This window comes from Terrapene carolina, unplaced genomic scaffold (genome assembly GCF_002925995.2).
Source record: "Terrapene carolina triunguis isolate 2854851 unplaced genomic scaffold, T_m_triunguis-2.0 Scaffold171, whole genome shotgun sequence".
Lineage (NCBI taxonomy): Eukaryota > Metazoa > Chordata > Testudines > Emydidae > Terrapene > Terrapene triunguis.
The window spans coordinates 2,639,829-2,666,314 of record NW_020664522.1 but is presented as its reverse complement, the minus strand read 5'-3'; the positions used below and the strand labels follow the sequence as shown (position 1 = coordinate 2,666,314).

Genomic DNA, 26,486 nt, shown 5'->3' with positions numbered 1-26,486 from the left:
CAGAAAATTCTACCAGGCCCCAAAAAAGGTCAAATCTGCAGTGCCCCAGATGCACTATTTTCTTAAATTACAGGACCATCCCAGTGAAACCAAAGCTCAGGTCTATGGTGACTGGTTATTTGATGCTGAGCCACCATTTCTAACTTCACCATGATGCCATCCCCTTGGCTCTCCAGTGAGATTTGCATCTGAAATCACTGATCTCTTCTGCTCTCTGAGGAACTTCCCCTAGGCCTAGGGGACCACAGGCCCTTCTGCCCATTGGAGAGCTCCTCTCTATGGAAACATCAACTCTTCTGTTCACCAGAACAGCTCTTCTTATGGGATCACCCAGCCATTGCCCACCAATTAGGTTGCCCTGTGGAAGCAATAACTTTTCTGCCCATTGATAAAGTCTACACAGGATCAGTGTCACTTCAATCTGGCATTTTTGGGGTTCCCATATGGGATAACAGACCTTTTTAACCATCAGTGAGCTCTCCTATGGGATCGCCTGCTGTTCTGCTCACCAGTGAGATCTCCTTATGGGATCGCCAGCCATCCTGCCTGCTGACGAGATTCCCAATTTTGGGATCAACAGCCCTAATGTAATCAGGTGAAGTCCAACCTATGGGACCAACTTGCCCTTCCACCTGCCAGCAAGGTGACCCATACAGAATCACCTCCCCTTACGCTCACCAGCAAAGGCCTCTGCAAAAACTGTCCGTAGTTAACAACAATCAAAACATACAAATGCACTGGGCCAAAACCAGTGGCTCTGACCTGAAAGGTCATGTAGACCAAACACATGAACAGCTCAGCAATGGAACTTCTCAACAGCAGAGAATGTTAATACAGGAGCAGTGACAAAAACTGTCCCTCATAGCAGAAAGCATTTCATGTGGCTTTTGAGCGATTCCTCCCACGCTCAACTGACCCAGAGTGTTGACCAGCTCTAGAGGCAGCTGCTTTCAACTCTCCTCAACTGGAAGGATAGGTGGTCTTGAAGAACAACAATTTTTGAAGAAGGAGACTATACTGGAGAACCAACACAACCAACAACTAACATATAAAAATCTCTGTTCACAGTTGGACCTACCAACATGAGTACCATATGTATATGTGCACGCATATAGGCATGTGTGTGTGTGTGCGTGTGTGTACAAGAATATAGGTATTAGGGTTGGCAATTAATCGCAGTTAATGCATATGATTAATGCAAAACAAATTAACTAGATTAAAAAATAATCACGATTAATTGCAGTTTTAATCGCACTGTTAAACAATAATAGAATACCAATTTAAATGTATTATAAATATTTTTGGATTTTTTTCTACATTTTCAGATATATTGATTTCAATTACAACACAGAATACAAAGTGTACAGTGCTCACTTTATATTATTACTTTTGATTACAAATATTTGCACAATAAAAAGATAAACAAAAGAAATAATATTTTTCTATTCACCACATACAAGTACTATAGTGCAATCTCTTTGTTGGAAAAGTGAAATTTACAAATATAGATTTGTTTTTACATAACTGCACTCAAAAACAAAACAATATAAAACTTTAGAGGCTGTAAATCCACTCAATCCTGCTTCTTGTTCAGGCAATTGCTAAGACAAACAAGTTTGTTTACCTTTACGGGAGATAATGTCACCTGAAAATGAGAATAGGTGTTCACGTGGCATGGTTGTAGCCGGAGTTGCAAGGTATTTATGTGCCATAAATGCTAAATATTCATATGCCCCTTCATGCTTTGACTTGTAGACTCTAAACACGAACTGAAAAATACTATTTCTTTTGTTTATCATTTTTACAGTGCAAATATTTGTAATAAAAATAATAATATAAAGTGAGCACTGTACACTTTGTATTCTGTGTTGTAATTGCAATCAATATATTTGAAAATGTAGAAAAAAAATCCGAAAATATTTATAACCAATAAATTGGTATTCTATTATTATTTAACAGTGTGATTAAAACTGCAATTAATTGCAACTTTTTTTTAATCTTGAGATTAATTGAGATTTTTTTAAAATCATTTGACAGCCCTATTAGGTATGTGCACATATACATTATATATATTAGTCCTGTAAGTATAAACAGCCTTCTAGAGAACACAAAGCTAATTTAGAGTCCCTGCCCCCGTCTCTCAATTGTATCGCTCTATTATATAAGAATAAGATTATAAATTGAGATTCAAAACGTTTCACATCCATCTATTCTTAAAAAGAAATTATAACATTACCAAAAAAATCGATGAGCAGTGGAAGAAGGTTTAAATTAACATACAACAAGCTCCATTCTGACAATTTGTGTCGAGTGCAGAAACTCTCCATGGAATTCATTCCTTGCATCTCAATGCAGCCCATCCATCACTGCCATCTATACAAAACAAACTGGCCCAAACTTTGCATTCTCTTCCACCAGTGTAAACCCACATTAACTCCATTGCAGACATTGGCGTTCTTCTGGGTTTACACCAGTGGAAATGAGAGCGGAGTACGGCCTGCTTTGTACATGAGCTCCACTTTTGCTGGGCTGTTTTTATGTTACCTTTCTCTCCCAGTGGGAGTTAGGTGCCTAGGTATTTTGAAAATCACACTAGGCACCTATCTGCATCTTTAGGCACCAAAGTACCCGGCCTTTTGTTCCCCTCAACACACAATCTTGGTTGGAAGTTGATCTTTAACATTCACCTGAATTTCAGGATAGTTGCTTAAAACCTTCTCCTATCCACCTGACCCCAATCAGGTCTGCTTCCAAAAACCCTGATTTCGCCGCTCTTATTCCAATCTCTCCCCATATTAAAAAAAACAAGTGGTCACACATATATAGGGCACAACACAGCAGGCCCCACCTCCCAGCCCCTGTTCCTTATCACAAACAGTGGTTTGCAAGAAGCTATAATATACTGAGCTTCCCCCTATCTTAGATGCCTGATGCAAGGGTCAGAAGAGAGGGTTGGAATTAAATCTCACAGGAAATGCATTCAGTATCCACACTACTACTAATTAAATGAGCCTTATTTCCACAGAGTGGCTACTAGTGGTTATAAAGAAACAAGGGAAGAGGTAAAATGGACCCTTTAATGTATCTTGGCTTTTCCACATTGGAAATTGTGTTTGGGAACACAGGGCAGAGTCTAAGGAGCTCATGGATCGATTTTTATTGCTCTTTAAAAAAGAGAGCTGACCATTTTCAAATCTTTCCCCTTCCCATGAAAGGGAAGGACAGTTTCCAGAATTCTCACCTGCTTCTTCCTCTTTCTAACGAATTCCAGCATTTAAGTTTACCAATGGGATAAAATTCCCAAGTGATTATGGAAACTCACTTGTGGCAGGCTTTTCAGCTCTCAGAAAAAAAGAAAAAAAAAGCTATTAAGAGAGATTTTTTCCCTCCCAAGAAGACCACCTTCCTTGGGAAATCCATTAAACCAGCTTGTAAAAAATACTGCAGGACGACTTTGCTCTGTTCTGCATCTGTCAGCCAGATGCACAGAATCAAAGCAGGGGCCAAACATCAGTCACGAAAACTGGCCCAATGCTGCAATGTTAAGATGAAAGCATAGAAAGAATTTAAATATCTGCATCTATACATCACTGTATAGTGAAAGTGCAAGTCCCTGCAGGCAGCACATGAGCACTGAAGACTCCGAACAATCTTACCGTGTGGGGGGAAAGGAGGAACTTGGCAAACCACAGCAGGAAAAGTATCTTTTCTCTCTGAATATGAACTAAGTTTATTTAGCTGAAAATATCTGTTAGTATGTAACCATCTTAAAGTCTCTAGAGCCATTAAGAATCATTGGAAAGTAAGTATCATTTCTATAATTACTCAAATAATTCCATTCCTTATCATTAATAACACCTTACATTTCTATTACATTCCCTCATGCAGGTAGATCTCCAAGTGTTTTACATAGTGTATGTGCCAGTACTCTGTGCATCACTCTTTGGGCTAGACTACACTAGAAGTGTTACATTGGCACAGCTGCACCGATGCCTTTTTCACACCCCTGAGTGACGTAAGTTACATGGACTTAAGCGGTAGTGAAGACCTGCCTTTTATCTATTTACTTATCACACAGGAGAGTCTGGTGTGATTTATCACCACCCTAAATAGGTGCCGAAAAAAGCCTTTAGGATGGGATTTTCAAAAGCCCCTAAATCATTTAGGGGCACAAGTCCCTTTAATTTTCAAAGGGCTGTCTGCTCCAAAGTGCTTTTGAAAACCCTAGCCTCATACTACACCATTCTATATAGGCCACATATTTTTCAGAAACAAGCTATTTTAGAAAGTTTTTTTAAAATGTGATTGTTGCTATTTCTCATCCTCATCCTCTGGTGAAGCCACCTTCCTTAGCACCATCAGATCAAGTTGTGAATGAAATCTGTATGATGCCATTTACCCTTGGGTCTAAGTAACCTTCTCAGATAGACCACAGGCCTATAGATTCTCTCAAGGAGCAACCTAAGCCCCTCATTAACTCCTAGTACACTGGGGTTCGTTTGTTCAAACTATTCAAAATCTATATAGTTAAGAAAAGACAAGAGACTGGTTTTGTCTCTTTTCTGTCGGCAGTTTCTGAAAAGCACCACCAAAGAATTGTTTTACTTCTGCTTAAAAACAGAATCCAGTGTAGAATCTAAACCAGACTTTACATTCAGTTTCTCTCTGAATAAAACTCATAGATTTTTTTAAATAAGATCACAGGTAAAATTCAGTGCCTCATAGCAGTGGTGAATTCACTATTATGAGAATGATTGTTTCTAATAAAGTTGTACTGGATGGGGTAAGTTTGGTCCCAGGTTTTTGTATTGCGGCCTTCAAAATGGGCTTGGTCCATGGAGTTTAGTGAGTGCAGTATACAGTCCTGTAACCAGCATTTTAGCTGTTCGCAGCCAGGAGCTGTGCTCCCAAGAATGGGAGCCTGCAGCATGCATGCACCGTATGATAGATGCATTAGACTTGCATCCCTGGGTGGTGCAAACAGTGGCTGAGATTTTGGATTTATCCAAACTCTGTAGGTGGCTTTGAAAATCTCAGCCAAACGCGTCCAGCCAGTCGCTTGCTCATTTCTTTTATAGCACAAATTAGGTCAAATTAGACACAAACCGAGCTCTGTCTTGTTTTTCACTTGATCGTTTAAATGAAAAATCAAGATTCTTAAACCACAACGAAAGGTTTAAAATCTTCCAGAACGCCACATGATCTAATACCCAAGAGACAGCAGGAAGGTTGGTCTGTGAACATGCCAAGCCATGTTCTATTACCTAATCTCTCTTTAGCTTTTAATTTTTAGCATCAACCAGAAACATTTTTTCCCCTGTGCAAAGTTGATCACAAGAGTAATAAATAGCAGGGATACCACCAATTATATAATATCAGGATGGCACCTCAGAGTGTGGGGCTGTATTGTCTTATGCCCCAATCTTAATTTTTACTACAAGGCACAACATTTGCTACCCTGAATTGCTACAGTGAAGTCAATGGGTCTAATCATGGTAGTAAGTCCTACACCTTGTAGTATATGTCTGCAGGATCAGGCCCTTGGATGCAGACACACATGGGAAAAGGAGTAGGGGAAGAGGGGACTTGCACCCTTCTGCACACCCTAGGTGATGATATTAAACAGCATCATCTTGTTTAATTAGAGTATCCCGGTTACACTTTATATTAAGGTTCCATTTATAATTGTTTTGTAAAGGGTTAATAAATCACTAAGAGATGTTATATGCATGTTACAGACCTGAGTAGCACATATTATAGGTGGTTATAACTACAGCATTAGAAGGTGCTATACATGGTTATAACCCCTGGTTCTAAGCATCTACTGACTTGCTGGACAATCTATTACAATTTATTAAAACATATTAATAATTTATTATCCATTTAATAACTATTAATAAATGAAACTTCATCTAAAGTGTGACCATATTCCTAGTTGTATCAGAAAATAAAGCGCTTTGAAGGTGTCAGAGCTGATTATTTTCTCATGGAAAAAGAACTTGTGCTAAGAGGAGGGAAAATACCCAGGAATTATTTTAGACCATGTGTGGGTTTTAGCTTCATCTTGGGGGGACAGGGGGGAAAAGGACGTTGTTATTCAAATATCAATAATCAATCAGGTGTGCCATACAGACATGAAAAGTGCAATAGGTGGGGAAGGAGTTTTCATTCCCAAAGTGTCTTAGTATCTGCATAGTGTCAGAGATTAGTTTTGTGTCCCCTGACACATTAAAATCAAACAAACAAAAGAAGAAGAGAAGTATATAGAGTGTGTGACTCCAACACCACCCCACCCGACACACACAAAAATGCTTCTTCCTACATCTCTCTCATTATTAAAAAGTTTCATTTGATCAAGTCTATACATCTATATTTGTTAACTCTGCAAGTTAAAAAAATCTCTCTATAAGATATAACAAGTCCAACAACAGGTATAATCCAAAACTGGAGCTTACCCCAATGCATCAGCACTCGCCATCCTTGGAAGGGGGAAATAAAGAGGAGAGAGAGAGAGAGAGAGAGGGGTGGGGGACGACGTGGAGGCAGGTGGAGAGAAGAGTACGAAAAGCAAAGTGAAATACTGTTCAGAGAACCGAATGGTCAGAATTATTGCCACAGGTGCCTCCCGCTCAGGAGACCAGGAATGCGAGGGGACAGTTTCATTTACTAGACAATGATTTCTATACTGCACACAAACAGTCAGACTTTTGCATTTGGGAACTGGGAATCGGGAGAGAATATACTAAGGTGTTAAGAGAAACCAACACCGCCCAACTGAACCAGTCAGCAGAGCTGGGGGTTTGTGTTCCTTGTTTTGTTTCCATAACATCTCTTAGCTGAAGAACAGTTAGATCAGAGTGTTAAAAAGGAGGCTGATCTCTTTGCACCCATTTTGCTCAGCACAGTGTCCCGCTGCCCCTCAAACTGACCTGGCGAGAAGCATCTTTTTCTATGCATGAACTGGGAAAGGTATTGGTCATTAAAATACACATTTCTGAGCCAGTCTGGGAGCCCAGTGAGTCAGACTGTAGGCAAAGTTGAAGCCATGCTTTGATACTAGTTTAATAGTCATGAGGGAGCATTTACTGTGTTAAAATCAGGGATTCAAATTAGCTGGGTCATGCCAGTACTTATCCCTGGGGATGCGATCCTGTACTCCAGAATCTAATTTTTCATTTAAAATAAATCAAGCCTCCAGGCCTTAGAAGTTGCAGAGATAGCCTTCCAATGTGAACAGAGTGTAAACCAAACCTAAAAGAGGTGTGAACTGTTCATTTATCCCCATGGTATGTCGACTCTTAAGCTTGATGGTAGCAATTCAAATATTCAACACTCTTAATTTTTCATTGCTGATCAAAGCACGCACGGAAGAGGTAGGATTATTTTTATTAAGCTTTCTATGCCCTGATTGGATTGTGAGCTAGATTGGGAGACTATCAATGTCTATTATTTTTTCAATCTGACCTTCGATTAATGTGAAAAACTCTGGTTTGATATGAAACCAAACTCCAAGTAGGATAGAAACATTTCTCTCTCTCTCTCTCTCTCTCTCTCTCTCCAGTTTCTGTAACAGGCCCCCTAGCTGCCAGAATTACCCAATGGCAGGTCAATCCTCCACAAGATGATCACCACCATAAATGCCAAATTCAGTATTTGCCAAGTCGATTTCACAGTTTACTTATAAGCACAGCCAGATGTGCTTCTTGTTCCGTGACTGTTCCGAACGCTGTGCCAGGCAACATGGGGGTGGGTCTTCAGAAAACTTAAGACTCACATACAATTTTTAAAAAAAGTCACTATATTGTACATTGACAGAGAGGTGGAAAGAAGCATTATAGTGAGTGCTTTTTCATATGCATGAGTGACACTCCATTGGTACTTGGTTTGGAGTTATAATTTGGATAAGATCCTGATTCATATGCATAGGGCCAAACCCTGTTCTCAGTTACATCAGTGAAAATCCATTTAAACGGATGTAACTGAGAGCAGGATTTGGCTCCTAGTGTGTGCGTATATATATAAAATACACCCATACTCACACACAGTGTACTGAAATACATACATAATGTGTGTATATAGATTTATTCACTTTTCTTTCATTGTGAGTTATTTTCCCCAAAGGGAAAGGCACTGAGGATTTTAACAAAGAACAGAAAGCAAATTGAGACTAGGGGAAAGGGAGATGGGAAATGAGGTTAAAAAAATAACAAACCCAGGACACAATAGACCCAGCAGCGCAGACATGTGCATTCCCTGCAATATTGAAGCAAGTGAACTACGGAGCTGCAGCAACCCAGATACAGAAGAAGGAAAGCATTGAAAGGAGCGAGAGGGAGCTAAAAGAGAGAAAAGAGAGAGAAAAGAGGGACAGTGGCCTCAGCTACTAAGACAACCATGTGCATCTAGAGGGGGAGGATCCTTAAAGATGCAGTATTCCTTTTAAAAAAGAGAAATCAAAAAACTGGAGAATGAAATGTTGGCCAACGATTTAGTGGCCACCATGATTAGTTAGCCCCAGAGGGGTCATTTTGCTGGGGTTCTCTTTGCTGCCCTTCCTTCCTCTCCCTGCTCCATTAGCAGATCTGAAGACTATTTCCCTTAGCCTCTCCTTTCAATAAAGAGGCCCCTAGGAGGTTCTCCTGCAGAAGTCCAGCCAAGCCCTCCTGCCCTCGGAAAACATCTCCTCTGTGATGTAGCTAGAAGTGCAGTTGTGTCTTTAGGGGATTCTCCCAGCAGTTCCTGAAGTGTCATCTTCTCCACCCTTTGCACAGCTGCAAAAGAAGTGCAAAGGGAAACCAGTGGAGCTGGGGAGACTTAGGAGACAGTTCTCGTGTCACAGACTAGATGAAAAGGCATCTCTTGCTGGGTCTCATACAAGTGAGTACCTGGTGTGCTGTCTCAGGATCTGTCCCTCCATCTGCTGGCAAATTCAGTGCTCTCCCTGCTTCTTTTCTGTGGAAGCCGCAGGGCCCTTAAACCGTGTGTTCAATTGATTGTCAGTCTGTGAAAGGCTGATAGGGAGACTGTCACCCTCACACATGGGAAGTCTCTAAAGGTTTATATTGAAAGGGCCGTGATTATATTAAACTGGAAAGGTTTCTGTATAAAGGGAAGCGGGGTTCCTCCAGATTTGTTGTGGAACCTTGAGAAACCTTCAACTTTCCTCCCACTTCAGTGCCAAGGAGCAGCCTCCGTACATCTGGCTGTGGCTTTTGTTGCTGGCCCCTTAACTGGATGGATTTGTGAGTTAATGTCACATTATAAATGCCCAGTATTGTTGTTGTTATTACAGACTGTTAATTGACAGGGTGTTCCCTCTGCCACCCACTTTCCCCACGAGACTTGCACATGGCCCAATGGGCAGGAAATCCCATAAAGACATAACCACACTGGCTCAGGGTGCAAGAGATAAGGACTGGGGAAAAAGTAAAGGGTTTTTAAGCACTGTCTTTATCATGTAGCATAGGAGGGCTACAATACGGTGGGGAATTACCCATTGTGTTATAGCTCGCTATTAGCACCAGAACAGAGCTCCACCACTCTGGTGTTCAGTGTTTCACAACACCTCTTTCCTCCAAAAGGCTAAATTCATTTTGTAAATGAACCCAAGAGTCGCTATTTAAATTCCCAAATTTGGTGCCCTCTCTGCCCCCGCCCCATTTGCCTCTCTCGGCAGCAGTTGGGAGTTGCCCTTTCGCTTATTCTTTCCCAGCTACCTGCAACTATTTCCTGAGCCACTGAGTCTCCAGCATCCTGATTCAATCTCACCCACAACTCTTCCTTTTCTTTCTCTCTCTGCTCGTGTGTCTACAACAGCCTTAAAGAGCCTGCCCCATGGCTGAAGGCATTTTTCTTCCCACCATTGCTACCGCTGGCTCAGCTGCACTGGAGTTAGCCATGATGGGGGTGTAGTGTAGACAGAGCTCCACATGGCTGCTGGCCTTTAAAGCTCAGTGTTTTCAGCCTTTCTTAAAGCAGGTTCAGGTAAGACAGTGGTTTAAAATACCAGTCTCCTTTCTACACTGGTACTCCCACCATTGTGAACACCCAGGGGGGCTGATACAGTGGTAGCAATAATATGAAATTTTAGGGGGAAATCCTAATACAGACATAGCCTGTGCATGAAGCCTTTGGGGACAGATTCGTATGAAGGGTTGTATATAAAAATACATAGCATTCTACTGCAGAAGACACACACAACCTCCCCCCACAAAAAAAACAAAAACAACCCCCCCCCAAACACCGCCCACCGTCCCTGGCTCTCTCTAGGCATGAGCAGCTGCATCCCCACATGGAGAAGATAAGTGCTGCATCTTTAAGGTCTCAGCAGTGAGGTAGAGGAGAGGAACAGATTGTCAGTGTTTATACCTTTCTTCTTTGTTGAATTTGGGATTGGCTTCAGAGATATCCAGGCTTTTACTGAACATTGTTTTACTATGGCAGGAACAAAGTGAGAAAACAGAGTTACTAATATGGACATTCATAAAAGAGATTCACCTGAAAGCGTCCCTGACTCTAAGCCCTCCCAACCCACGTCCTCTTTAAAGCAAATCTCCAAAACACTTTTCCTGCTCCTTTCTGAACTATGGCTCCATCCTGAATGGTGCTGATCATCTCTTGAAGGTGCTGAGCATCCTCAACTCCCAGTCCCACTGGCTTTGGTGAGAGCTGAGGCCTTCAGCACATGGCAGAATCAGACCCCTGTAGAAGTATTCTCTAAGAGTAGACTCCCAGCCTGTCATGGTCTGTGACCTCCCCAACAAACACACCCCAACACCCTGCTCCCCATTACTGCACTGAAAACCCCAGCTGGAGTCCACTTGCTCACATTTCTCACTGGAGATCGACCATGCTTGAATGTGAAAATAGCAAAGCCCTCCTTATTGCTGCTGGGAATCTGAAAGCCTTTCCGGGAAGTCATTAACACTAAGCACACACTGGGCACAGATTCAAAACTGCAAGCAGATCTTCTTAAAGGCCTCTTTTATTTTTCTACTCTTCATGGCTCGTTCCTGCCAGTCCCACACCCCTTTCCATCCCTCAAAAAGAACCATTCTGCTTCCCAAACTTGGTCAGAATCCCAGCAGCTGAGAAGCAGGACTCTAAAAGCCTCGCTAAAGGTCGATGTTCTGTGTTAGCTCTGTGTTATGTGGATAGCTGCTCTACACAATACAGCCTGCCAGCACTGGCTGCTATTTCACTCGTGCTATCCACCTCAGCAACCCACAAGAAAAAGAATGGAAGGAAAATGAATAGTTGATGGAATCAACTGTAGGAAGTTTGAGCAAATCTTCTCAACTCTGACCCTTGCCACTGTGAAAATTCTGGCACCCCAGCAGAGGTTCCAGCTGCTGCAGGGGTAGCAGGCTCCACCTAAAGAAGGGGCTGTCCATTTCACAAGATTCTTAGTGCCATGAGGTGTCTACAGTGTTCTGTGCACCTATCTCCGCCCCTCTGTCGTTTCTCCTGGCAGGAGTGAAGCTGTGGCTTCTAGGAGGAGCCAAGCAGTCTGAAATGGGTGGGAAAGAAAAGCACTGGCAGTGGTGTAGCTCAGTACCATTCTCCCCTTCAATACATTTGGGCTGGCTAAAAGCAGGATAAAACCAAACCTAACCACCAGATGCGGGTGTTTGTGTGCTTTTAGTGTGTCACATACAGTCAGAGAAACAACAGAGAGCACTTAGAGGGGCCAACACCATTGTTTCAAGCAGAGCTGGATGGGCAGCAGCTTGTAAGCTGGAAGCCAGTCGTTGTGCGGGACTTCACTTGTTCCACTGTTCTTCTCCAGGACTAAGTCACTGAAGGGCTATGTTTTTTCCTAATGCTTTCAGCACAAAAGCCCTTTTACCAACCTGTTGGGTTTGAGTCCCCTATTTCAAGCTTGAGTGGCTATTCTAAGAGGATATCAAACCCATAATATTAAGATTAGAGGCTCCTGCGGTCCCAGGCTGGGTGCCAAGTGTGTTATTTATCCACATACAACTGGAGGCTATCACATGCATCCCCTTTCTGCAAATAAACAGATGTTCACTGCAGTGGGACTAAAACACAAGTCACAAGGGAGTGCTTTGCCCACTGAGCTAGAGAAGCATCTCTGGTAGCTTATGAAGGAAGCAATGGATGTATATTTCCTGGTGTTTACAGTCATTCATCTCTAACTAGGACTGTCTCCTCAGTCTCTCTTCACCTTCCCAATGCAGTACAATTCTCCTGGAATAAAGCAGTGGATATCCATCTGCCCAGACTGAGAATACCAGGGCAGCATCACCCCCTGAAAGTCACAGGGCTAAGAAGAAGTGCTGCAAAATCCACCCTCTGTGGGTCACTTGCTGCTGAATACTATACAGCTAGCCTTAAAAAGCCGGATTCTTGGCTGCAGGCACCTAGTGTTTTGTTACTGACTGTTCTGACAGATGGTGCCCCTATCAGCAGTGCACCATCCCCAGACACTCTCCATGCAGTGCCATTTGTTAATGAAGCCAGCTCATGTTATAAATCATCACACTGCCAGCAACTCATACTGTGCCACTGTCATCTACAGATGTGGAGAGTATTTGAGTAATGAAAGCTTGAGCCTGAAATAAAATAGCACCTTCCCCTTAACCTCTTCCAAAATATGCACCACTGAACTGGGCATCATCCCTCATAATGTCAGCGTGTGCCCCTCCACTGTCCTTGATCAGACTTGTATGTTTTGCTTTAGCTGAAGTTGTCTGCTGCACACACACTCCCAGTGTATCCCTTTTGATTGTCCCTGATACCTCTGGCATGAGTCCTGCCTTCTTTAACCTAGAGTCATCCCTCATTGACATGCCGCCAATGCATCTCTCTCCAGTGTCTCTGAGATAATCTCAGACATTCCCCTTGTGTCTCTTTCCACTGATCACCTCATATTGCAACATTTTCCAATTGTGGGGGAAAGTGGGACATTCAAAGCAAAACAGAATGCGCAGGATAATACGAGCCCTTGATTTCCCTTTTTTTAGCTTTCTGACACATTGTTATGGACTCACAAGCCAAAGGTGAGAGGTGGTAGGGAGCATTCCAACTATCAGAACAGATCAGGATCAGGCCAGGAAGCTTTAGGCTGGTGGAATGATTTGCTCCTAACTCAATTTGTCTGTATCACCATTATTCCTGGTTCCTCTTTGTTGTTCCACCTAGGTAAATGCTCCCCGCAAGCAACTGCAGAGTACAGCAACATACTAAGGCAACAAACTGTCTGCAGCTGGGGTGCCGAAGTCCGCACACTGCACCAGTGGCTGTCTCATACATGAGACCTTCATGGGCCAGGTACCAGGACTGGATATGAAAGGCGAGATGGGGAAAAGGTGGATGTTTGATTTTAGTGACTACTGCTTGGTAACAGTTTGTTCCCAGGGTGCTCAGCCTTATTCTTCGTTCTACCTTCTTTGACATCAGTGGCCTCTGTGAAACACACGTTTCTCCAAACCAGCTACCTGATCACTATACAGATCCTTTTATTTCACTGTCGGATGGGGGGGGGGGCGGGAGAAATAAAGCTGGTGTCCCTTCTGACCTATGATGAGGAACCTTTCAGACACTGAATCTTAAGGATACCCAGCCATGGACCCCAGGAATAAATCCTAGCAGCTCTCGGGGAATAGCTTTCTTCACTCTAGGGCTAGAACTGCCTCAGTCATCCAACAAGAATCACAGGCAGTTCTAAGGGCCTCTGAACGTCTTTATTTCATGCTCTTCGCCCAGCTGTCAGCCAGCAAAAGGAGCTTCTGGGCACAGGAGACTCTTTCTGAGCAGATCTTAACAGCTGAGGGAAAAGACCATGTCACAAAAGCTGAATTACAAGCGAAAGCATTGACAGTATATGTACGTGTGATGTTCTTTGATACAGATTGATATCTCTCTGTGTAATTCCAAATACACATGCTTCCTTTCTGCCTTTCGTTGGTGTGGACATCCTGTAATGAGCGTGGAAAACGGCTCCATGAAACAACACAACCAGAAGGGTAGCTCACATAGCAGTTCCCCTGGGCACACCATTCCCTCCACTCCTCTCCAGCATATCACAACAGCAGCAGTTTCCTTGCAGATGAGAGAACTGGAATGATACATACCCACCACGCTTAAGAAATCCAGTGAGCTATGAGCGTCAGGGCCATACTGAGTTTGACAGCAGCCCTGAGAGGCACCCAAAGGAGTCAGGTAGGGTTTCTCCAGATTCATACTATTCTCATGACACCAGTGTCAAGGGTCTCAGTAGGATTCTGAGTAAAAGGGTTCAGTGGACAGGACCCTCATGCCATGGACAGAATTGATACGATGGTGCCAGTAACCACGAGTGCTGCTGGATGTTTCTACAAATGCTGGTGTGGATAGAACATTTTCTCAAACTCCTCCTATGTAAAGGGGAAGTAGGGGAGGCCAGGAGCACGGGGTTCATCTTTCCTGGCTATGGGGGCTACCTACCTCTGTCCATGCTGTGCCATTTCAATAGCTCTGCGAGCTGGGACCGGCGAACCGCCATCTGTCACGCTGAGAACCTCCATCGACTTCCTTTCTGGCCGCCGCTTCCCATGCCGGTTCAGCATTGGGGAGTCCACACGCTTCCTGGGGGGATCTTTGCACAGAGAGAATGCAGTCACCTGAGTCTGGCTGGGGCCCATCTCCCCCCACAACCTGGCAGCCCCCCCTCAGCAATCCCCCTCGCACCTCCCCCCACAGAGAGAGGGCTGATTGTCCCCTGACGAAGGGGAAGGAACATTTGCAATCTCCTCTTCCCCAAGTCCCAAATTTCACCTCTTCACGGCTGCCAAACAATGCATATGTCTCAGATGCTGCTTGCAAACCTTCAAAAATCAGTCAAGGTTGATCTACCGAGCATGGGATGGGAGGGGAATGAGTGGTGGGGGGAAGAGAATGATATAGCCCTGAAAGTTTGGGGGTTTCATTCCCCCCAACTTTCTTTTTACATTAAAAATTAAGGTCTTATCTACCCTGGGTGACTCTATGGTGACTGGAGAGCTAGTGAAATGTATCTATCTATGGTGTTTATATGGCACTGGAGTAACTGAGCACGTCACAATCTGTAATGTGTTCATCCTCACAAAACTCCTGTGAGGTAGGCCAGCGCTAGATTTTCAAAAGCACCAACGTGCCTAATTCCCATGGAAATCTGGATCTTTCGTTGCTTAAATACCTTGAAAAATCTGGCCCTAAGTGACTTGCACAAGGTCACACAGGAAATCTGTGGTGGTGCAGGTCTCCTGAGTCCCCAGCTAGTGCCCTGATCACTGGATGATCCTGACTCTGATGGTAGCACACCCATACAGAGAAGGACAGCTGAGCAAGTGAGAGGAGAAGGGATTTTTTTTTTTAAAGTGAGGCTGTTTAAAATCCTTTGTTTGTTTGTATCTGTAAAGCCCTAGCTAATTCCAATGACTAATGAATACCTTAGAGAGAGGACATTGTTTGCCTCTTCCATTGGAGAGCTCACAACAAACATTCTCTGAGACCCTTCCCCCACCAAAAGATCTGGTATTTCATAGAATCATAGAATAGCAGGGTTGGAGGGGATCTCAGGCGGTCATCTAGTCCAACCCCCTGCTCAAAGCAGGACCAATCCCCAGACAGATTTTTACCTAGTTCCCTAAATGGCCCCCTCAAGGATTGAACTCTGGGTTTAGCAGGCCAATGCTCAAACCACTGAGCTATCCCCCGGGGAACCCAGTTTTAACATTCCTGATACTTCTATTAATTATTAATTATTATTATTAATAATAATTATCATCATCAATATTGATACTCTGTTTATTTTTGTTACCCCATCCTCCACTGCTACCTCCACCCACTTGTTTGTTTCATCTCTCTCTTATGTCTTGTCTTCTAGACTGTAAGCCCCATAGGACAGGAATTATTATTTACTATATGTGCAAACAACGTGGAGCACAATGGGGTCCGACCGGTGTGAGGCCTCTAATCATTTTTAATATTTATCATTAACAATAATATTTTTCCTGTTAAAAAGGAAGCAGAAAAACAAACCAATAAATCAAAGAGGCAGCAAGATCCAATAAAGCAATAACAGTGAGTGACTTCAACTGCACACAAATGAACTGGTCAAACGTGACATTGGGTTTACAGGGTTTACAGAAATAATTTCTTGATAGTTTTAACGATTGCTGCTTCAAACAGCTAAGTCAAGAAGAGAAGCTGTTCTCCACTTAGTCTTACGTAACATGCTACTGTTGGTTCAAAAAGTAATTGTAGCTGAATCACGAAGCAACAGTGATCGGAATTTAATTAAGTCCAATGTTTTCAGCAAAGGGATGATATCAAAGACTAGCCTGGGGACACTAAACTTTAGAAAGGGAAACTTAAAAATAAAATAAAAGATTAAGCCAGTCTGAGAGAGGCTAACTCAAAAGCAAGGAAAGGAAAATCCTCAAATGTGGCATGGGGGTTACTTTGGCAGAGTAACAGAGTCACATAAGGCATGACTAACCCCCAACAACAAAGGAAGCAAGAAGGGAAGAAAAAAACCAGTCTAATCAAATGCCAAGATTCAAGGGGTAATTTGAGCCAAACCAGATCAAAATAGGAGGCTTCAGCAAATGGAAATCCAGCCCCAGTGACACCCATAACATGGAGCATTAAGTACGGCAAGTCAAATGTAAACTGGGAGTTAGGAGAGAGCTAAGAAAGACTATGAAGAGCAATTAGCCAAAGACAAATACAAATTATCAGACATCTTGCAAATATATCAGAAGCGGGAAGCTTGTGGACAGGACAGTAGGTCAGCTGGCCCATCAGGGAGTAACGGGAGCAATTAAGGAGGATAAGGATATTGCTGAGAAACTAAATGATTCCTTTGCATTAAACTCCACCACATAAAATGTTGGGGAAGATATCTACCTATTTTTTAAAACATATTAAAGATAAGGAACTGTCCAAAAACTAACAACAGCAAGTCATTAGGATTGGCTGGGTTATACCCAAGACTTCTGCAGGAACACAAGGATAAAGTGGCTGAGCTGCTAACTAAAATATTCAATCTCTCCTTAAAATCAGTTACTATACGAGAGGGTTGGAGGGCAGCAAATGTTGAGCAATCCTGGGAATTACAGGTCAGTGAGTCTTACTTTAGTTTGGTGTCTTTCTATGTTGGCATGGACATATTCTTAGGATGGAAGACCAATGAACTATGAAGCATATTTACCAAGGAATATTGCTACAGGATGCCACTGAGGTTGTCACCAAAAGCTGAGGTGGTGCGTAAGAATGCCACGGATGGGCACAGACCAAACATTCAGCCACACTGTCTTAAGGGCCTACCGAGAGATCGATCTGTGGTGTGCTCAATCTGCAAGTAGGCTACATCCCTTTGGGATTTGCCTTTGTGGTGATGATGATTGATGATGATGATGAAGAAGAAGTAACCAAGTTGCACTGATAATTAAATACAGTTATCCTGCCACAGGCTGAAGGCAGCTGAAAGCAAGTTGGAGGCAGGCTGGAGCGTGTCATGGTTATGCAGGGTTGAGGAGGCGCCGCTGTAGATTTGGAGGAAGCTGTGTCACATGTTTTGCTTTACAAAGGGCTCCATAACAGGAGGGCTGGCCCTGCAGACTCCCCACAGCTATCATTCCACCACATTTTCCATTTAACCTTCAAAGCATCGTTTTGCATTGAAGGCTCCTCTGACACAAGAGAAGATCTGTCAGCTTGTATCTCAGCTTCCAACCTCTCAGGTCCGATTTGCGACAACGTCAGAGGACAGAAGCACTCCCCGCAGAAGCTAAACTGCTGTTAACAAAATACCAACAAACAAGATTACACAGCAATGCGGAGAGCAAAAGGAGGAAGGTTTCCTGCTTGTGCCCTTCTGCTCCCGGTGAAGCTTTGTGGCGAGAAAAGTAATAGAACATTGCCTCAAATGATGAAAAAGAAAACTTTATCCTACTTCTCTGGGAAAGAGATATCTGCACACAGAGTGAAACAAACACAAAAATGAAACTAGGAAGGGAAGGGTAGTTTGTTGAGATAAGAGTCTGATCTCCCCTTTAGCTTCAACTGGAATTCAGAAGCCTATGCTCACAGCTTGCATCCATTCTTTCCAAGCTGTACCATACAAAGAAAGAGGAAGAGTTCAGTATGTGCGTAGGTACTTTTATTTGGCAAGTGCTCAGGCAACACGCATCTCTGAGGAACGTGGTCTCTCAGAGCAGTTATGATTAAATCCATTACCATTTCCCTTCGCCCTTCCTCTTCTCTCTTTGAGTAAGGTCAGTGCTCATGGCTAATGAGGAGATATTCATCAGAAGCATGATTACTCTTACTTAAACTTTGCCCCATGTTCCCAGAGACACTGCTGGGAGCAGAGGAGATGGAAACCCCCTCTGGGAAAGGAAGTAGATCTTACTAACACTCAAATAATAATGCTTGGGGAGTCTACAATGTGCTATCACAGCACAGTGCTATCTCTGGCTCAAAGATAGCCTACCTCTATGGGGGAACTCTTTCTCACCCAGTGTAGAAAATTCCAATTCAGATGGTCAGTATTTGAACCAGCAAGTGAAAATGTTGTGGGAGGTACAGGATTGGGAGATGGGAGAAGAGGTATATGACATAGTTAGGGCATGGCTTTGCATTCACTTCTGCATTGGAGGTAATGATTCAATCACCTCTGCTACTACGGTTCAGTAGCAAAAGTATCTTGGGGAGCCCTGTCTCTGTGTTGCAAAATCGTCTGTCTAAGTCAAAAGTCAATGAGCCACTGTAGGAAGACAGGAATACACAGACATACACATACACACAAAACTTATGTGGTAGTGATATACTGTACATGTGATTAAATAGATAAATTACAGAACCATGTGATAAACTGCATTTATCAGGCACCTTTGACCACATTACCTACACTCTGCCTACTAACCCATCTCCACCAGGAGCATGCTAACGTTCCAAACTCCCTGCAGCTTCAAGCAGGTGACATTGTTAAAAATCGGCCTGCCAGGTAAGTGTTTTATAGTTTCCTCCACATATGAGATGTCTTGGAAAAACTGCACAGACCTGAGGCCCAGGGCATGAGTCTTGGAGCAGTGACAGATTTAAAGTTCAATATTTCATCACACAGAAGGACTGGGAGAGTCCAAGCATTTCAATGGGATAGGCAGCACTTGCTTCTAGCCCTGAAGGTCATGAGATACTAGATCTAAAAACACAACACTACTATGTCCAACAATGCTATTTCAGGTACTTTTCTAAAATGTTAATAGTTACATATTTTTGATTCCCTTTTAGTCATGTATAGTTGAAGTCACTTAGACCAGCAGTTCTCAACCCGAGGTTTGAGGCCCCCTGGTGGGCTGTGAGCAGGTTTCAGGGGGTCCGCTGAGCAGGACTGGCATTAGACTCACTGGGGCCCAGGGCAGAAAGCCAAAGCTACACCTCCCTAAGCCCCGCCACCCGGGCCAAAGCTGAAGCTTGAGCAGCTTAGCTACGCGGGGCCCATTATGATGTGGGGCCCTGAGCAATTGCCCTGCTTGCTACCCCCTAATGCCGGCCCTGGTTTTTATATGCAGAAAAACAGTTGTTGTGACACAGGTGGGCCGTGGAGTTTTATTAGCACATTGTGGGGGCCTCAGAAAGAAAAAGGCTGAGAACCCCTGACTTAGACTGTAAGCTCTTTGGAGCCAGGAATGTCTTTTAGTTCTGTGTTTGTACAGCATCTAGCACAGTGGGGTCTCTGCCTGCGGCTTCACAATGCAAATAATAAGTAACAATAGTACTACAAGAGCACTATAGTGGTAAAGGAGCACCTGGCTATACAGACAAAAGGATACAATATGTAAGCCCAGTAAACATGTTTGAAAATTGTTCTAAAATATCTTTAATATATAAATACTGCAGCGGAACTCATTCTGTATGGCCTGTGCAACTATAACGTGGTCATCTGTATTTCAGGCTGATAAAACCTTTCTAACGCAAATACAAAGGCCTGTTACACTGCCAGAGAGGTGTAAAAGGGCCTTAGTCACGTAGCTGAGAAGCAGACCTTTTACGTTTAGCTCAACAGCGGAGCTGACTTCCCCAGGCTGCTGGAGCCTGAGAGAACATTAGTACCATCATAGCCTGTTTCAGTGGAAAAGGGGAGAGAGAATGCCAACAATAGGAAGATAAAGCCAAGAGGGACAGACTGAAATGGGTCAAAGGTGACTGGGACCCCGTTTGAAATACCTATTTCATTCCGAGGGGGCAGGTCCTCATCCTCATGACTGGGATACCTCTCTTTCCGATCAAGGAGAAGAAAATAAATCATTTTCTCTTGGTTTTCTCTGAAAAAAATACATGATGGGAGAAACCGTCTAACTTGCTGCAGATGCCAGAGAAAAAAAATGCAGATTACCGTTCCCACATCAAACGCAATAGTTACAAATGTTCTAAATAACCCAAATCTAATTATCTCTTTTCTTATCTGGCCCCCGGCACCATATTATCTGAGTGCCTTGACAACGTCAATAGATTTGATCCTCCAAGGCCCCTCTGAGGAAGGCAGGTGTACCACCATTGTGTAGATGAGGAACTGAGGCACAGGGTAAATATAAATGAATGGCCCAAGGCCAGACAGGAAGTTTGTGTCTGAGTCAGGAACTGAAGCTAGATCTCCTGGGTCCTAGTCTGGTGCCCACTAGATGATCCCTCATAATGCTTAGGAAAGCTGGCACAGCTCTGGAAACTGAAGTCTTTTATTTACCAACAGATGCAGGCACCGCACAGGCAGTAACCATGCAAATTCCCCACGCTGTCCTGCCCATGTATGTGAATCCTCACCTGCAGATATCAACTCTGGAGGTTGAGAGAGGCAATTCTACCCTCCATGGGCCATTCAGCCCTTGATCTCTCTAACAAGGATGTCAGCTGCGATGGTAATTTATGTGATAGAGGGGCACCTATGCTTTAAGAAATACACTGAGACCTCCCGCTCCCTCCCAACTCATTTCCACTGAACAGCTAGGGCAGGAGAAATGACTATCGGTCCCTCCCAATCGGGGCCATGTTCGTATCAGTGCTCTAGAAATAAAAGGTTCCATATCCCATTTCTAATCGCCTCTGACACCAAACCGATGTTAAGATTGAGTGAATGCTTACTCTTCCGACAACAGGTCCTGTAAGAGTTTATTTCGGTCGCGGAAGCAGCCTAACGAGTGCATGCTGTCTAACACGTCTGGATCAATGTCCTCCAGGGAAGGGAGAGAACGAATCTGCACCTTTCGAGGAATTGGTTGTTCCGGTTCTGGTTCATTCTTACCCCCTCTGTAATTGAGAGAGAAAGAGACAGAGACACAGAGAGAGAGGTGAACAACAAGTGAAACCCTTGCTCTGAGATAGAGGCTAAAACAACAAATGGAAAAAGAGTGTCAAAATTCCATTGATATGTCTGGCCTTGCAAGGCAGATAGAAATTCCTTTCAGGACAAGTTCAATGGGAGCTGAGAGTGATCAGCATCTTGCAGGATTGGGCCTGTAATGAGAAATTTTTTTGAACTCGGCTGCAGGCATGCGGCTATCCCCTTTCAAAGCTCCGTTTCTTACAGCCGACATGCTTATCTGCTCTGGGACACAAACTGTTTGGGCAGAAAGGCAGCAAGAGCTCCCATCGTACCAACCCTAAACAAACTAGCAGCTGCTTAGGGCATGGCTACACTTGCAGATGTAGAGTGCCGGGAGTTAGACCAGCCCTCGGAGACCGCAGCAGGGAAAGCGCTGCCGTGTGTTCACACTGTCAGCTGCAAGCGCAGTGGCGTGGCCACATTAGCAGCTCTTGCAATGCCACAGAGAGCAATGCATTTTGGTAGCTATCCCAGTGTGCAAGTGGCTGCAGTGTGCTTTTCAAATGGGGGGTGGTGGTGGAGTGTGACAGGGAGTGTGTTGTGTGTATGTGGGGGGAAAGACAGTGTGTTTTGGGGGGCAGAGAGTGTGTCAGCATGCTGTCTTGTAAGTTCCCACAGCGGCAGGGGGAAACCCCGACATAAGCCCCCACCCTCGCCTCTCTCTCTCTCACACATGCACAAACGCCTGTCTCTGCAGTAGGAGCATTCCACAGTAATGGTTGCTTTGTGTCCCGGAGCAGATAAGCATGTCGGCTGTAAGAAACGGAGCTTTGAAAGGGGATAGCCGCATGCCTGCAGCCGAGTTCAAAACAATGACCGGAGTGGCCACTTGACTTCAAGGGATTATTGGAGGCCAATCACAGCGCAGTAATGCAACACGTCGTCCATACTGATACCCCAGCATTTCAGCCAAGGCACAGCAAGCTCTATGCTTCTCGTGGATGTGGATTACCAGGAGCGCTCCAGCTGCAGAGTCCAGGCGCTCTAAGTGCCTTGCGAGTGTGGACACCTCAGGAGTTAGGGCGCCCGGGGCTGATTTAATGCGCTCTAACTTGCAAGTGTAGCCAAGGCCTTAATGTCCTGATATTGTACAGTTATAAATCACTCCACTTAGAGGTGCTGCGTCATGAGCAGATCCGATCTTGGGCTAAGTGAAGTTGAACAATTTCCTCCCAAAGTTTGAACTGTGAACAAGTTGACATCACCCACCCCTAATTTTAACAGAGATGAGCTTCAGAGCAGTCCTATAGGGGTCCAAACTTTCCAAAGTGATTTAGGGTACCTCAATTTTCTGGTGCCCAACCTGAGAAATCTTAAATAGGCCTGATGTTTAGAGGAAGGTGCTAGGCACTTTCTAAAAACCATGCTTTTTATTTAGGTACTTAAATACGCATTTAGGGTGTGTCTATACTGCAATAAAAAACCCTCAGCTGGCCTGTGTCAGCTGACTTGGGCTTGCAAGGCTATAAAATTGCAGTGATCATATTCAGTCTTACGCTGGAGCCTGGGCTCTGGGACATGCCCCCCTCATGGGATCCCAGAGTCCAGTCTCCATCCTGAGCCCGAACATCTAACTGCAATTTTATAGCCCACAGCCCGAGCCCCGTGAGCCCGAGTCAGCGGATACGGACCAGCTGCAAGTGTTTTATTGCCGTGTAGATGTACCCCTAGATACCTATCTTTAGACACCCACGTTTGAAAATTCTGGCCCAAAGGACTTGCCCAAGGTCAGATGGCCGGTCAGTGGCAGAGCTGGGAATACAAAAGCAATCAGTAACAGGAGCACAATACTTTTTAAAAGGTGACTAAAACAAGCTTCTTATATAATCGTCTCATTTCATTCACTAGAAGCAGGAAATATTGATTATTCACTGCAACAAAAAACTCTGGCTATACTTAACATGCCAAGGTTTCGTTCCGGATATAGTAGACAGAATAATATAAAGTGCAAGCACATCGAGCATCCTTTGAGTTCATTCACAGGGCATCGAATCCTGTAACCTGTACCAAGTTCAGACAGATGGACTTGGTGCTGGAGTTCTTGCAGGAGTTGGGCAGGGAAAAATCCTGCACCTTCTCGAGAGGCTCTATGCATGCCATGGCAGTCTCGGGACGGCAGTAGCCTTTTTGTATGGTGGTCTCTCTTCCTTATGCAGCGGAGGGGCATGGGCAGTGAATTCACATGTGGTACAGACTCCCCACTGTGGGCTACAGGAACCTGCACCAAATGTCCCTCCGTGCCCTTTGTGGCATGTGGAGTGGGGGGCAGAATTTTCCCTTTGATGGCTGGAGGAAATAATCCAAACATGTTCTACAAATAGTCACGCAATTTAACCCATTCTGGGTTTGTGCTGGTCCATGCATCTACACAGGAAAGGGCTGGGGTGCCAGGTGCGCACTTAGTGCCTGGCAGGTCACAAGGCACAGGACATGGCAGCCACTATAAGGCCGAACAGGTGAGTGGAGAGAGGTTCCACTCCTCAAGGCACCGGCCAGAGCAGCGGAGCATAGCGCTGAGTAGGGAGCAGGCTGTGCCAGGAAAAGGGCAGGTACAGCTTACTTCCCGCCAGGGAGCAAGGGCAAAGCAGAGACTGAACTGTGAGACTCAGAGCCACAATTCAGCCTCTGTTGTGTGCTGGGGCAGTGCAGCTATGTGCTGCACCTTGGTCAGTGCCAGGGGTACGGTGCCAATCCAGCCCACTGAGGCAGCTAAAATTCATTTCAAAGATGCGTCCTCTGCAGTGGTTCACAGATTGGATGTGTTACCGTAGATCACTGAACGCACCTGGAAAGACTTGCTAGGGATTCTTACTCTCTCTCCCATCTCGGTGTAACCATTTTTTTTAGCTCTGGAAAAAGAGTACTCAACAGATGCAGTGCAGCAGACACAGGTAAAGCCAGTTTATTACACAAAACACACTCAAGGCCTAATCCTGCAGGTGCTTACTGCCAGGTTGTGAAGCCTTTCTCACACGAGTGAGCCGTTACTCAAATAATCCCAGTGAAGTCAATGGGAATGTCAATGGGGGGGCTACTCTGTGAGTCAATGAAGTCAAGCAGAGGTGAGACACAGCTAGCCGTGTGAGTAAGGGTGTCACCATCTAGCCCGTAATACTAACTACCATCAGTAGTTTCACTGGGGACAGATACAGCCATTACTTACATTGGTATAAATCCAAAGTAACGCTAAATCAACATGGACCAGATTTTATCTCCTTTACATTGAGCAGTCCCATTTATTTCAGTGGCTCTCTCTGTGGAATAAGGGACTACTTAACACAAGGAAACAGAATCTTGCCCTCTGGATTTTCACTAGTGTAAATAGGATCAGACTTCATGGGGACTACTCATTCAGGGTCAGATTCTGACCCAATTCCTCTGGCTGAGTAGAGTCCTACTCCAGCTAAAAATCCTATAGAAGTCAATGGGATTATTTGTGGAGTAAGGTACTCCTCGGCATGAGTAAAGGTACCAGAATTCTGATCCTGAGGGTCAGATTCTGATACACCCGATCATGTTGAGTAATACCTTACTCAATGAGCGGTCCTAATCATTTCAATGGCACTACTCCTGGAGTAAGTCATTGTGAAAGGAGAGGAAGGATTATCAGAATCTAGCCCTAGAACAGTAAATGAGTAAGCTCTGTGTCTCTGACCCTCAATCATTAAAGTAAATGAAAATGTTGCCATTGACTTCAGTGAGCTATGTGGGATCAAGTCCTATGCCCAGTAGTAGGTGCCTGCAGGACTTAGCTCTTAGGCAGCTGTGGCTTTTGTTTCATCTGCCGGAAGTTCCTGACTGTCAGGATTGGCTCAGTTAAACATTCATTATATTACCAGCAGATAACCTCAGTGTAATTAACAGGGATGAAAAAGAAATGAATATTTTCCAAAATCACCTGAGAATTTGCATTTCCAGCTAGTATCCCTAATCGGCTGCAGCGCGCCATCGCGAAGCTTCATTTACATTAGAGTTTATGGCAGGCAATGAGCCACGCCTACAGAGCACTGGTGGCTATCTTTTGTGCACCATGGAGTGCCCTCTCCTTGTGATCTGAACCTGATCATGATCAGACAAAGTCAGGCTGTATATGTACTCACAAACTTTCAGACTTCTTCATCAAGTAAATGAAAAATCTGTGACGAAACTGCACATCACCTGCAAGGCTTTCACTGCTTCAGGTAATGAAAATCACCAGCTCTGTGCTATGATTGGCATTACCATATTGTCTGTTCACCTCCCCGTCTGAAGCAAATGGCAAATTTGTTGCACTTCAGCTCACGTGCATGTCAAACCATGTCACGGGATGACTGCTATAAATCGCACATATTTTTTAAAAGTCCAGTTGAATGTAATGCTGCTTTACAAATACTTCCACCCTTATGAGTGATGGTACATGCAATGGACATGATTCCAACTCACGGTAGGCTTTTTAAACCTTCTCACAAATTTTCTAACCTGAATCTCACTGATACACACAATGAACCTGATTCAGATCTCACTTACTCCTGTGTAAACTCAGTGGAATTACGCAGGTGCTAAACAAATCAGAATTACACCGGACCCTCGCTAGAATGCGGGATTTGGGATCCATGCACGGTACCGCGTTAACGTGGGGACCGCGTTAAAATGAATTGCAATTAAAGTAATTAAATTTGGGATCCATGGCCGCGACCGCGTTATATGCGAATTTGCGCTATATAGACGTGCATTCTAGCGAGGGTCCAGTGTAGTACCATTATTTTCCCATTTTTTGTAGTAAACCTAGCACCTTCTGGTTGTGCCATGATAGCTCTGGATGTGCCATGATAGCTCATCTCATCCATCCATTTGGTTTATTGGCAAAGGTGAAAAGAATTGATGCTCATCTGCTGATTTTCAGCAAGATATGTCTTGGGTCAAAAATCTTCTGTCAGAAAATGTAGCTGCATTTCGGAAAACATCTCAGTTTAAAAAAAATCCCTCTGAAACACTTGAGTCTGTTGACTATCACATTAGTAGGGGGCAAGGTGGACCAATATGAGTGAGTACTTTCTTTTGAAGGAACTTGTGCTCCAGGAACTTTCAGGGTGTGTGTGTGTGTGTGTGTGTGTGTGTGTGTGTGTGTGTGTGTGTG

The 26,486-nt window shown here is 44.1% G+C and overlaps 1 protein-coding gene across 1 annotated transcript in view; it reads right to left on the bottom strand.

Annotated features, from left to right (window-relative positions):
• The window catches only part of BRSK2 (BR serine/threonine kinase 2), a 453,700-nt gene that overhangs the window by 39,217 nt on the left and 387,997 nt on the right, over nucleotides 1-26,486 (bottom strand). The window contains exons 10-12 of the mRNA XM_026653919.1: nucleotides 21,130-21,294; nucleotides 20,218-20,315; nucleotides 14,449-14,599 (exon numbers count right to left, since the gene is read on the bottom strand). Of these exons, the coding sequence (XP_026509704.1) occupies nucleotides 14,449-14,599; nucleotides 20,218-20,315; nucleotides 21,130-21,294 (414 nt within the window). The remainder of the gene's footprint in view (nucleotides 1-14,448; nucleotides 14,600-20,217; nucleotides 20,316-21,129; nucleotides 21,295-26,486) is intronic.